Source organism: Apodemus sylvaticus, chromosome 3, assembly GCF_947179515.1.
Source record: "Apodemus sylvaticus chromosome 3, mApoSyl1.1, whole genome shotgun sequence".
NCBI lineage: Eukaryota > Metazoa > Chordata > Mammalia > Rodentia > Muridae > Apodemus > Apodemus sylvaticus.
In genome coordinates this window covers 70,411,137-70,424,364 of record NC_067474.1, presented here as the reverse complement: position 1 = coordinate 70,424,364, position 13,228 = coordinate 70,411,137, and the positions used below count along the sequence as shown (strand labels likewise).

At 43.9% G+C, this 13,228-nt stretch overlaps 1 protein-coding gene across 1 annotated transcript in view; it reads left to right on the top strand.

Annotated features, from left to right (window-relative positions):
- Positions 1 to 9,081, top strand: part of Elp1 (elongator acetyltransferase complex subunit 1) — a 54,512-nt gene extending 45,431 nt beyond the window's left edge. The window contains exons 33-37 of the mRNA XM_052176517.1: positions 325 to 436; positions 1,223 to 1,350; positions 2,119 to 2,273; positions 3,993 to 4,068; positions 8,304 to 9,081. Coding sequence (XP_052032477.1) covers positions 325 to 436; positions 1,223 to 1,350; positions 2,119 to 2,273; positions 3,993 to 4,068; positions 8,304 to 8,371 — 539 coding nt within the window. The 3' untranslated portion in view covers positions 8,372 to 9,081. The remainder of the gene's footprint in view (positions 1 to 324; positions 437 to 1,222; positions 1,351 to 2,118; positions 2,274 to 3,992; positions 4,069 to 8,303) is intronic.
- The last annotated feature ends 4,147 nt before the right edge of the window (positions 9,082 to 13,228 follow it).

Genomic DNA, 13,228 nt, shown 5'->3' with positions numbered 1-13,228 from the left:
CCATTGAGATTTAAACCTACACAAGTTGCTGAGTCGGCACAGACTACTGTTTGATTGCTCTATTGTAGCTGTATGAAAGTTCATAGGAGTAATGTATGTTGGAGAAGTGCTTAAGATTCAAGCCAGGCAGAAATCAGAAGATCTCTAGCAAATAGTCCCTCCTTTCCCCATCCAACCAGACCAGTGATGTCTTCAACATTTCATAAAATGAGTTTCTAGTCCCTTCCCACCTTCTCCCCAAATAGAAAGAGAGTAAATGAGGTAAACTGTAATGTTACTTTATTTACTTTGAGATCAACTTTGTAGTATCCATCCATTCTCCAGATAAAGAGGCACCCCATGGCCCAGAGTCGGACCTCTTCTCGGAAACCAGCAGTATTCTGTTTGGCAGTGATACGAGTGGCAGATACTCCCACAGTAGCTCCAGGATATCTGCGTAAGTAGCTGAAGAATAGCAGATTGGCTTTCTCCGAAGAGAGTGTGGGCGGGGTGGGGTGGTGGGGGTGGGGTGGGTGGGGTAGAAGGATACCCCTGAGGGACAGTGTATACTGTGCAAGGACCTCCATCCATAAGATAAGGCTGTAGAATTCAAGTTGGTGTCTTTTCTTCATTGCTCCAGTGTGCTGTCAGAAACTCATTTTACCTTGCCCTTCTTATTTTTTTTGTTTGTTTGTTTTTTGTTTTTTGTATTTGGTTTTTTCGAGACAGGGTTTCTCTGTATATAGCCCTGGCTGTCCTGGAAGTCACTCTGTAGACCAGGCTGGCCTCGAACTCAGAAATCCGCCTACCTCTGCGTCCCAGAGTGTTGGGATTACAGGCGTGCACCACCACCGCCTGGCTGCCCTTGTTTTTTTAAGACAGGATCTCAATATGTAACCTTGGCTGGCCTGGTACTTGCTTTATAGACCAAGGTTGGCCTCTTAAATCACAGCAGTCCACCTGCCTCTCCCTCCTGAGTACTAGAACTAAAGGCTTGTACCACCTCCTTACCCTGCATTTTACCCCTAACGTAAGAGAAAAGCAGAACTCTGCAGGTAATTGCGTCTCTCTAGACTCCACTACTTATGTGTGGGTTTACCGCCTCATTGCTAATGTTTCCCGAGACGTGACTACCATCTGTGGTCACTCTGGTTTCTTAGCTAGTGGTGGCCAATCGGTACAGCTGGCTTCTCAGATTCCACTCAGGAGGGACCTCCTTTTCACTGTCGTTAATTTCTGGCAGGAGGTCATCTAAAAACCGTCGCAAGGCAGAGCGGAAGAAGCATAGCCTTAAAGAGGGCAGCCCCCTGGAGGGCCTGGCGCTGCTGGAGGCGCTGGGGGAGGTGGTGCAGAGCGTCGAGAAGCTGAAAGGTACGCTCTCCGTGCTCCCTGATGCATGGCCACAGCAGGTAGCAACGGGTACCACAGACAGAGCACGCAGTTAAGATGCATCTGGGGCTGCGCAAAGGGCTCAGAGGGTAAGCCTGGCAGCTGAGGGCGGACTCTGGGACCCACATTGTAGAAGGAAAAATCCACGTTTTATAAGATGTTCTCTGATTTCCACCAAGGTCCCCTCAAAAAAAAAATGTTTTTCAAGAAGATACTGTTTTCCAGTTAGAGCAGCAATTGGCAACCTGTGGGTCAGAACTCTTGGGTGGAATGACCCTTTCATGGGGGTCACCTAAAGCTATCAGAAAACAGAAATATTTACATTATAACTCACAACAGTAGCAAAGTTAGAGTTATGAAGTAGCAATGAAAATAATGTTATGGTTGAGGGGTCACCACAGCATGAGGAACTGTATTAAAGGGTTGTGGCGTTGGATGGTTGAGAGGCACGGTGTATGGACCGCTCACGGTACACAGTCCTGAGTCAGCCCTTCCCAACCTCTAGAGGAGAAGCCTCCCTGTGAGGGGTAGTGCTTCAGCAGGGACAGGGGCTGCACAGCACAGCTCTCTGCTCATACCCACAGGGCCTCTTTCCTTCTGCTGTGCTGAATTGGTCCAGCAGTCAGGAGAAGGGTGTGGGAGGGTGCATCTGTAAGGGGCTCTTAGACACTGGCAATGTGGGAAAGAGATTACTGTCTGATTCTGTCAGTGGAGTGGGTCACAACTTACCATTTCCCATTTCTTCTCTAGATGAAGTGCACGCTATTTTAAAGGTGCTTTTTCTCTTCGAGTTTGAAGAGCAAGCAAAGGAGTTACAGAGGGCCTTTGAGAGCACTTTGCACCTGATGGAGAGGGCACTTCCAGAAATCTGGACTCTTACCAGCCAACAGAGTTCAGGCATACCAGTAAGCTCCCTCAGAAGCTGTGTTCATGCTCTTCCTTCTCAGAGTTGTAGACACATGACCCCAGCATCAAAGAGAACCAACCCTCTTAGAGTGCCAGGGTTAAACTTCGTTAGCTGTGTGCTTGCGCTATTTACTGTTTCACGCTAAGGTGAAGTAAGCTATTATTTTTCCTTTTCATGTAACACAGCTGTCTCGGTGATCTGAAATCTTTGTCCGTGGTGTAGGGAGGGGAAGCTAGGATTAGAGTTGACCTTTCCTTCCCAGGTCTGAAGTTACAGGGGGAGCTTTGTGCCCATGAAACCTTCTCACGTATCCTCACCCCTGTGCCTTTTAGGCCTCAACTGCCTGCCTGAACCCTCAAGTCAGTTGTCGAGAATTTTGATTAGGCTTTAGGAAGGCTGGTGTCAGAGCCCAGAAAGGAAAAAGTCCCCACCTGTTAATTTCCACACAGAGTTTAATTCCTGGTTGGTTAAGTAAGCCCCGGGGTGGGATGAGGGGAGAGGCTGAAAAGGCAAATGAGAAACCCAGGAGAATGAGAGACACAGAGAGCTAGAGAGGCATCTTCTGTGCCCTGCTGAGGAAGACCGGACAGAGCTGGGAGTGTCACAGGCCCACTGCAGCCTCTGGAAAGAGTGCTGGTTAGTGGGACCTGAGATTTGAGGGTGGCAGTCCTGAGGAGGCTAGTTCTCAGAGATGGAGAGAAACTGGAATGAACAGCTCTTCCAAGCAGACGTGTCTCTTTCCCTCTGACTTTGCAGTCTCCTTTATTGGTGGAGTATACCAGGGAATCAGCTGAAGAGAAGGAAGTGTGCTCCGTGCCTAGCCCTGCCTTTCCTGGCAGTGGGCAGAAGGGTGCATTTGGTGCTTAGCGACGGGAGCTTGCAATCATTTCATTGGCTAGAAACATGGGGTTCTGAGTCTTGATTTTCTCCATTACTGGGGATACTTCTCCTGTGTGCTTTGAAGGTTCGATAAGAGGCTGGATATTTGCAAAGAGTGCTTCACAGAGCATAGCAAAAAAAAGCAGCTAAAAATTTGGTGCTACAAATGCTTGAATTTATTGTAATGGGTGTTGCTTAAAAACAAGATCATCTTCAAAAACTAGTATTTTGAAGTCAACAATTTAGAATGTCTCTCCACTTCTACTCAGAAGACATTAGTTTCTAAGATCTAAGACACAAACTATGTAAATCTTGTAGATAACGTGTATGGATTTGTTTTGTTTGGAAGTATGGAAATGGGCCATGTTCAGGGTACCTTGAGCTACTTGCCAATGCTATGCTATTACAGCTGGTCTCTCCAGAGGCTCACTGCATGCCTCTGGACATCTATGTAGGGTTGGTGGTCCACTCGTAAGGTGAAACATACATTTTTTTTTAATATAAAAATTACTATTTCCCACAGGTCTTTGTGTAGAATGGATCCTTGTGTGTCCTATATACTTTTGGATTTTCCCCTCCCATGGGTTATGCTCATTTGGAAAAGGCTAGGCAAATGTTAGTGTAGAGCTCTCTCCTCTGTTATTTATTTCTGGGAGTCAGGAGACAGGGGTCTGAGATGAAACAAGAAAAGATAGTATGTTGAAATTATAAGGGACCGGACAGTTACTTTGTCGGAACCATAACCAGGAAAAGCAGCAGGCTGGGGAGGCTAGTGGAGGCCTTGGTGTGCTGCCGTCTGAAGTGGAATCCCTGCTGACATAACCTGTTTTCTGCTTAGGTTCTAGGTCCCAGTTCCACTGCGAATAGCATCACAGCTTCTTTTCAGCAGCAGAAGACTTGTGTCCCTGTTCTCGGTTAGTGTTTCTTCTCTCCAGATTATCTCAGTGCTGTTCAGGGTTGGGTGTCAGTGCTGAAGAGTCAGCTGTGAAAGGGATCCCTCTCAACTCCAAGGCCACACTTACTTAAGTGGCTCTATTACTTATAGTGGTGATGGCTTGGAGAGAAGGATTTAATGACTTTTTCTGGTTGTATTTTTCAAGACAGGGTCTTACTATGTAGCTCTGGCTAGGCTGGAGCTCACTATTTAGACCAGGCTTACCTTGAATTTACAGAGATCCACTGCCTCTGCCTCCCAAATGTTGCAGTTAAAGACTGCACCACCATGACCAGCATAATATGACCTCTGTTTAATTTTAAACCGACTCTGGAGAAGCCTGTGTCCAGTCTAGGGCGTGTCATACCCTCTTTCTATCATTCCTCTCTCTGCCTTTCATAATGCCTTGGCTTCAGTCTGAATTAAATTCTTTACTTTGAAAGAAAACTTTACTTTGAAAAAAATGCAGTGACAATTGCACGCAGTATCCACACACACATGCCAGTTATTACACACATGCACATCATCACAGCTGTAGGATGTAGTGTCTGTGCACACAATGCTTATCATCACAGCTGCAGCATGCAGTATCCACGCACACATGCTCGTTATCACAGCTGCAGCATGCAGTATCCATGCACACATGCATGTTATCACAGCTGCAGCATGCAGAATCCATGCACACATAGATGTCATCACAACTGCAGCATGCAGTATCCATGCACACATGCTTGTCATCACAGCTGCAGCATGCAGTATCCATGCACATATAGATGTCATCACAGCTACAGCATGCAGTATCCACGCACACATGCTCGTCATCACAGCTTTACATGCAGTATCCACGCACACATGCATGTCCATCACAGCTGCACCATGAGCCCTCACAGTCCATGCCTACGCATATGGGAGATTTCTAAGTTGTGATTTTGGCTCTTGCAATTACCCTTCTCATCTTCAGAACATTTTTAGGAGATAGGTGTTTGTATTACCTTACAACTGATGGTTGAATTTGAAAGTTTATCTAAATATTCTTTACATTTCCTATTTAATTCTGCCTAAAATGTTTTTTTCTTCTTGTGGGAGATGGTTCTTAGTTACATGACATACTCCTACAAGTTAGAAACCATCAAGGCTTCATCTTAAAATCTGTCTTGAGATTTGCGTGCATGTATTTGGCACCTAAGTATTTGAACTTCAGATGGACACTCCACCATGCTGGCCTCTGTGTTCTGGAAAGCCGGTGATAAGCTCTAAGCTAACTGCCTTTAAAGTTGCTGCTACTGCCTCTTTTTGGTGGGATAGGCAGTGGCCTGCAATAGCATTTTGATGACATTTGGAGTGGGCCTTGCATGTTCTCCTAGCACCTTATGTTGCCTGTCTTGTCTGAGCATGCTCATCTGCCCAGGAATTCCTCCTGAGACATGGCAGGCTGTCTTTGCCAACACTTTCACACACTTACCATGTAAAGTAAAAATGTCGTCTTAGATCTGAAGCCATTTTGCTGTTCTGTGCTTTTGTCTAGTCCCCGTGCCTATTCTTGCTGCTGGCTGGTTATGGTCCTCAGGACAGCTTCAGTGTCTCCTTTCCCTTTGTTTTTTCTAATGGCTTACCAGCATCTAAGAGCACGTCTGATTCTCTCTGTACAAACTGTAACATTTGAGGGCTCCTTGTCTGAGTTTATGATGTTAGTGTCCCGTGTCCCATGGTTCCAAGGCTGGGTGATACTTGATTTCATTTCTTGTCACTGATAGAATAATCCCATCATGACACCAAGAGCATGTTTGTAGGAGCAGCTTGCTGCTATGGTGGCAGGATTGAGTGGCAGCTTATTGTAACATGACACCAACTAGGAACCAGAGAGGTCAGGTTCAAACCATAAACCCCACTTCACCTCAGCTTCTGTGCCTGCCAGTCGTGCCCCATGGCCAAAAGGTCCCAAAGCCTCCCAAACTGGCACATAAGTTATATGTGTGGGTGGTAATGTGTTTTACCAAATTCTAACAGGCAGAAAAAGAGAAAGTCTTTTAATTCAAAAGTAGCTAGCAAAAACTCTCATAGTTAGTCCCAAATATCCCCTAGCCCTTCCCAAGCTAGTGGTGTGAATATGCTCACAGAGACATTGGCAGCGCCTGCAGATCATTCTCTGTGCTTGGTCATAGTGGGTGCTGTACAGCTGCACAGATTGATTGTAGGCCTGCAGAAATGGAGGATTCCTGGCCACAGCTTGCAGTGTTGTTGGGAAAGAGCTGGATGTCACAGCCTTGGGTGCTGCTGCCAGAGTCTTGACTGCTCAAGCCTTACCAAAGAATCCTCCAAGTGTTTTTATTAAAATGAAACTTTCTGTCCCCTGAAATTAAACATGAAGATGTAAAACACATCCCCTTTTGCAGTCAGCCAGCCAGATTGTCGCATATCCTAGCCATGTTATATTTATGGTTGGCTAAGTCTAGAATCAAATACAATTGTGTTGTGATTTTAAAAGACAACAGATTGTTTCACAACTTTAATTTTTTTAAAGATGATTTTTTTAAAGATGTATTTATTATATATAATTACACAGTAGCTATCTTTAGACACTCCAGAAGATGGAGCCGGATCTTGTTACAGATGGTTGTGAGCCACCATATGGTTGCTGGGACCTGAACTCAGAACCTTTGGAAGAGAAGTCAGTGCTTTTAACCTCTGAGCTATCTCTCCAGCCCTAAAGATGAAATCTTATTCAAACTTTAGCCACCATGAAGTTATGGACCTTGTTAGTCTGTCTTGGTGCTGATATTTTTATATAATCAAAACTTTTGGTGGGCTTTATGTCCATAGCTTTGCTTGCTGGGTGCTACTGCTGCTGCTGCTGCTGGTGGTGGTGGTGGTGGTGGTGGTGGTGGTGGTGGTGGTGGTGGTAGTATTTTTGCATTTCTGGTAAGTGGCTAGGAGGATGATAAACAGGGGTAATTATAAACTCTTATGGTCAAAATATATTGAAGAAAATTCAAATTTGATCCCGGCATGGTCACACTCTCATCTCAGCTCTCTAAAGAAGCAGCAGGAAGATTAAGGCAGATTCTGGCCTGGACTACAGAATAGCAAGATCCTGCCCAGAAAAAAAAGGGGGGGAAAGAATTAAAATCTGGCAATTCCTAATTAATTTATGTGTGTGTATATAAGCATGTATTTGTATAAAATGCAAAATTATGTTTTAAAAATTCTCTTGGATTATTATTACATTGATAAATATTTAAAATCATTTAATAATGTGTGTATACATATATATGCTAGAAATTTAATTACTAACAAATAATAATAAAAACATTTTTTCATGCCTGTGCTTCCTAGATATGATTCCTAGTTATAGGAGATTCCTAAAGTCCAAAGGAAGAAATACCTAAGTTTCCGATTGTAATGATAGAGTCCCCACCTGAAACTACTTCTTACTTTACTTTTTAGAAGTCACAGCTTAAGCCAGGCAGTGTGGCACACGCCTTTAATCCCAGCACTTGGGAGGCAGAGGCAGAGGCAGGTGGATTTCTGAGTTTGAAGCCAGCCTGGTCTACTGAGTGAGTTCCAGGACAGCCAGGGCTACACAGAGAAACCCTGTCTCGAAACACCCCCCAAAAAGTGTAAACAAACAACTACATAATAAAAGTCACAGCTTTGCTGGCCAGCCTGCTCATTCTACCATACTTTCGGTCATCACTCGATGCTGTTAACACCACCACATTTTACTTTATGTTTAAAACAAAAAAATTCACACACTATAAAATGTAGCTCTCAGATGTATAATTTAACAATTAAAAGAAACCATACAGTTCAGGGTTGGAGAGATGAATTGGTGGTTAAGAGCACTCATTGTTCTTGTAGAGGACCAGGGTTGGTTCACCCATCATGGCTCACAGCCATCCAGAACAGTTCTCTGGGATTCAAGTGCTGTCTCTGGTCTCCAGGGGTACTGTGTGTATGATACTGATACAAATATGTAGACAAAACGCTCACATACATAAAATACATCTAAAATTTTAAAAAACAAACAAACAAAAAAAATGACCACTAGCCTTCCCTGTTCAACCTTCTTATGCTCTGAATCTCCTTGTGAGCTTGCCTGGCACCCGACGCCCTCCCTCTCTCCTCAGGCCAGGGCCTCCAGGCTGTGCTTGCCCCAACCCGCCAGGTTACAGGGTGGCAGGCCCATTATCACTTGCCTTCCATTCTTGCTTTCAGATGCTGGGGTTTATATGCCACCGAAGATGGACCGGAGAAGCCAGTGGAAGCTGAACCTGCTGGATTGACTGCCCTGTTAGCAGGGCTTCGCTGGGAAGGCCGTTTGTTCACGCACTCCTCATCGTGCTTCTGGCTCTTGCTCCTCAGAGACCTAGCTGTGGAGAACTGGGATGTGGCAGAGTCTGCCTTTGTACTGCCTACAGCTGCAGTGAGCACCAGGCCTCAGCTAGTGCTAGGCAGTCCTGACTTCCTTTTGGGTATACATCTTAGGTACTATATCAGAACTTTGTTTAGCCAGCATATTTCAGTCTTTTAAAAAATTGCTGTTTAGCTGGTCGTAGTGGGACATGCCTATTATCCCAGCAGCCCAGGAAGCTGGGGCAGAAAAACTGATGCAAGTTTAAGACCAGCATGGGCTATAGCAAAACCTTATCTCAAAACAATCCAGTCTGCTGTTCTTGTGCTTGGTACTGTTTGAAAGCATGCTTCTTAGGCAAATCGTGAAGTGGAGTCTCATTCCTAGACCCAGGCCTGGTTTCTGTTGCAACCTGGACAACTCATTGATTTGATCCTCAGTTCCTGTTGTTCATAGGGAATGATGTTTCATGGTTTCTACCTCAAAAAGTGAAGACAAGTAGAACCACATTTCTACGTGTTCTGTGTTGTTAACATAGCATAAGGTATGCATGTAGGCAGTTAGTGCTGCCAGCATTTAGTAAGATGTGATTGTATAGCTGGCATCTGTTCATCTAACTCAGAATAAAAAGCTGTGTTTGGAGATTGGAGAGTCGGCTCAGTGATAAACATCAGTTGTTGCTTTTGCAGTGGACCTGGGTTTGATTCCCAGCACCCACTTGGCAGCTCACAACGGTCTGTTTTCTCCAGTTCTAGAAGATCTAATGTCGTCTTCTGATCTCACTGAGCACCAAACAAGCATGTGGTACACAAACATACATGCAAGCAAAATACTCATATACACAAAATAATCTTTAAAAATTTTTTTTTAATTCAGTGTGTTATCCTACTAGCTTTAATTGGGCTAAGCCTTCTCTAGCTGGCACTGTTCCAGGGACTGTCCTGTTGCCTGAGTATATTCTGCTAGAGAGTTATCAACAGTAGGGTGGACTTCAGTAATGGGTAGACAGTAGGCATGTATGGTACCAGGGTTGGAGGTTACTCTTTGTACCTCAGACACTGTCTCCTTTGGCGAAAGCATTTTGTCTGTGTTCAGGCAGACTCATTTAGCTTTTTGTATGGCTTTTTGTATGACATTAGATGTGGAGATGCAGAGTTTGGAGTTTGCCTAGCTTGTTTGATCTTCCTTTAGTCCAGTACTTTCTTACTGTGCTTCCTTCTCAATTTTCGAACCATATACCCTATGCTATTATATATTGGAAGTATGTGATTTGCTTTTTGGTTTTGATTTTATAGAAGATTACAAATAAGAGATTGCATAAATCTCAGAAGAAACTTTGGACACTGTTGAGAGTTTGTCAGTCTACAGGGACTTTTGAAGTTGGACGAAATTCATTTTGCATTATGTTATGACTGTAAGCCTGTGGGGACCTGGAGTAGAATATTGTGGTTTGAGTAGGTATGGCCCCCATAGACTATGTATTTGAACCCTTGGCCCATGGGCCATGGCACTATTAGGAGGAATGGCCTTGTTGGTGTAGATGTGTCCTTGTTGGAGGAAGTCTGTCACTGTGGAGGTGTGCCTTGAGGCCTTCTGTGCTCAGGCTATACCCATGGTACCACAGTCTCTGCTGACTTCCGGATCAAGATATAGAACTCTTGCCTTGTACAGCACTGTGTCTGCCTGCATGCTACCATTCTTTCTGCCCTGACAATAATGGACTGAACCTCTGAGACTGTGAGCCAGCCCCAGTAAAATGTTCCTTCATGTTCCATAGAGTTGCTTTGGTCATGGTGTCTCCTCACAGCAATGAACCCCTAACTAAGACATTAACTGACCTGTGTTTCACTCTGTTTCCAAGAGATCTTTGGAAGAATGAGATTACTTTCATTTGTCAAGTTTAGAAATTGGTCTGGTTTTGGAAAATAAATTTTCAAAACAAGAGGTTTTGAAAAATTATTCTTTGACAATTTTATATTTTTACATAATGAATTTGACTTGTTCTCATTCCTCTCTCTTCTGCTGAAACCCTTTTCCTTCCTAAGAATCCCCTCACCTATTTTCATGTCTTTTAACTTTACCTAGGGCTGATTGTATAAGCAGATGTGGAAGGCTAGTTACTGGATCATGGAGATTTTTTTGTGGGTATACCACCTAAAAAAATAATATTCCTCCCCAACAAGAGTTTCATGGCTAATCCTTGAGTACAGTTAAAATCTCTTGTATGGTTTTAATACCAGGACCAGGCTTTCATTACTGTGTGAAACTAACAGAAAATGCTCTTTGGCCTTCAGTATATAGATCTACTCAAAATTGTAACTTAAGAATACTTACCTAAGCATTTGTTATATAATTTAACTTTTCTGGATATTTTAAATTTTTCACAAAATAGCAAAAGAGAAGACAATATATTATACTTTGGAGAGCTCTGCTTTTGACTCACCCTATAATGGATTTACTCCAACTAGATGCCAGTTTCAAGAGGCTGTGAATACTTTGTGATGACTCTTTGGCAGGCACCAGTGAATCCTGTAACTTACAGGTCTGTGACATTTATTGTAGTGAAAAACTCTTGCTGTAGGTAATGATGAAGAATCTGTGCTAACAGACTAGAAATGGAGGTAAATGTGCCTGCCAACAGTGGCGTAGACTTTCACAGGTGCTTGGTTTCTTTGCTGTTTTAGCAGCCCAGTGTGGTAGTGCACACCTTTAAGCCCAGCACTCAGGAGGCAGGGACATGTGGATCTTTGAGTTCAAGGCCAGCTTGATCTACAGAGTGAGTTACAGGACAGACAGCCATGGTTACATAGATCCTATCCCAAACAAAAAAATGTAACAGTACAGCAGTAAGAATTAATATGTACCAATTGTCCTCCCTCTTAACTATACAGGATTAAATTTTGCTCATTTTGTGATTAGGTAGAAGAGCAGGCCTTCTGTACTGAAGGCTGAGATGAGGAGGGACGTGCAGGGTGTGGGACAAGGGAAATGAGAGCTAGCTTTGAGGAAAGCTGTTGAGCTTTAGAAAACACAGAGTCGCCCCTAGGTTTAGCTTCTATCTCAGCAAATTCTTACCACAATAAGAAAAAAATCTTGGTTTCTCTGGCTTGGGTTGAGTAAGGTTTGTTCTTGGCCTGTGTTGGATCATGTAGCTTTGTCCAGTGCTGCAGACATCTACAGGGAACTTGCAGAGAGCCATCTTCCTCAGTCTGTGAATCAGTCAGTTCACAATCACACTCTAAAAGCTGAGGCAGAAACTAACATTTGGAGGTGTTGAGGAATTTTCATTGTTATTTTGTGGTGCTGGGCATTGAGCTCCTTCAGGGTACTTACTACACATGCAAATCAAGTGAGCTACTCTCTGAGACCTGATGTTTTTATTCCATGTTTATGAATATAGCTTGGTATATAGCTGCACTTGTACACATCGTAAATAAATTTGTCTCTTTATGTACACATACACTTGAAAAACTTGTCGTTGTTGAAGAGTGTGAAACTTGCTGTGCAGTCAAGCTGCTCTTGAACTTGCTGCAGGCCTGACCCTAGTCAAAGGGCATTAGAAACAATAAACAAAAACCTGGCAGTTCTTAGTAATTCAAGTTGACTGTAAGTTGGAAAGCACAGTTAGATTTTTTTCCTTCCTTGTCTTAGTTACTGTTCTCCTGCTGTGTAGACACCATGGCTAAGGCTGCTCTTAGAGAAGAAAGCATTTAATTAGGGGCTTGTTTACATTCAGAGGATTGTCATCACTGTGATCATCATGGGAGGTGGTGTGCATGTAGGCAGACAGGCATGGTGCTGGAGAAGTGGGCACAGGCTTTACATCCCGTTACATAGGCAGAGAGGGAGATGCTGGGCCTGGCATGGGCTTTTGAAACCTCAGAGTTCACTCCCGGTGACACACCTCCCACAAGGTCACACTCCTACTCCTTCTCACACAGTTCCTTTCCCTGGTGACTAAGCACTTGAGCACAGGAGCCATTTTCACTGACATCACTACTCCTGTCCATCCTGTAGACGCTCACAGGAGTCCTCAGCTGTTGTCCCTAGGGTGAGGAGGGAACTCACCACACGTAACTGACTAAATGCTCAAGATCAGTGGTTTCTCAACCTTCTAATGCTGTGACCCTTTACCAGCATTTAACAGTTCCTCATGTTCTGGTGACCCCCATCATAAAATTTTGTTGCTTACTTCATAACTATAATTTTGCTAGTTATGAATCATAATATAAATATCTGATAATATAGGATATCTGATGTGTGCCCCCCCCCCCCACCACCCAAAGGTTGAGAACCTCTGTTCAAGAAGCTGTGCACAGCTAAGGCGCCCTTGGTGTTCTTTGGCCTAAATGGTGTCCTCTGTTCTCGTTCCTGTGCCCTGTGCCCATCTTTACTCTTTTGGCGCTGAAGTCCCAAAACTTCATCAGACATCTTGTTGTAAAGATGAGGGTTTGGGTTCTGAATCCACATATTTTAGAGTCCTTGGACAGAGGAACAGCAGTTCTCCAAGCTTGTGTGTTCCTTGCTGCCAATAAGCGTTTCTCGGTGCTCACCATCGGCATTTTGAGTGATGTCATCTACAGTGCCTGGAATGGCATTGTAGGTAGGTTATTTACAATCTCCCTGGCTCTACTCACTAGATAGTAGTACATATTTCCATCTCTGTTGTAACAAACTTGTCATATTACCCTCAGCTGTTAAGCTTATATGATGCCAGAAATACTAAACTGTTGTGTTTGTGTTTAGAGACTGTCGTTTCTGCTGGGACAGCTGGTGAGGGATTCAAAGT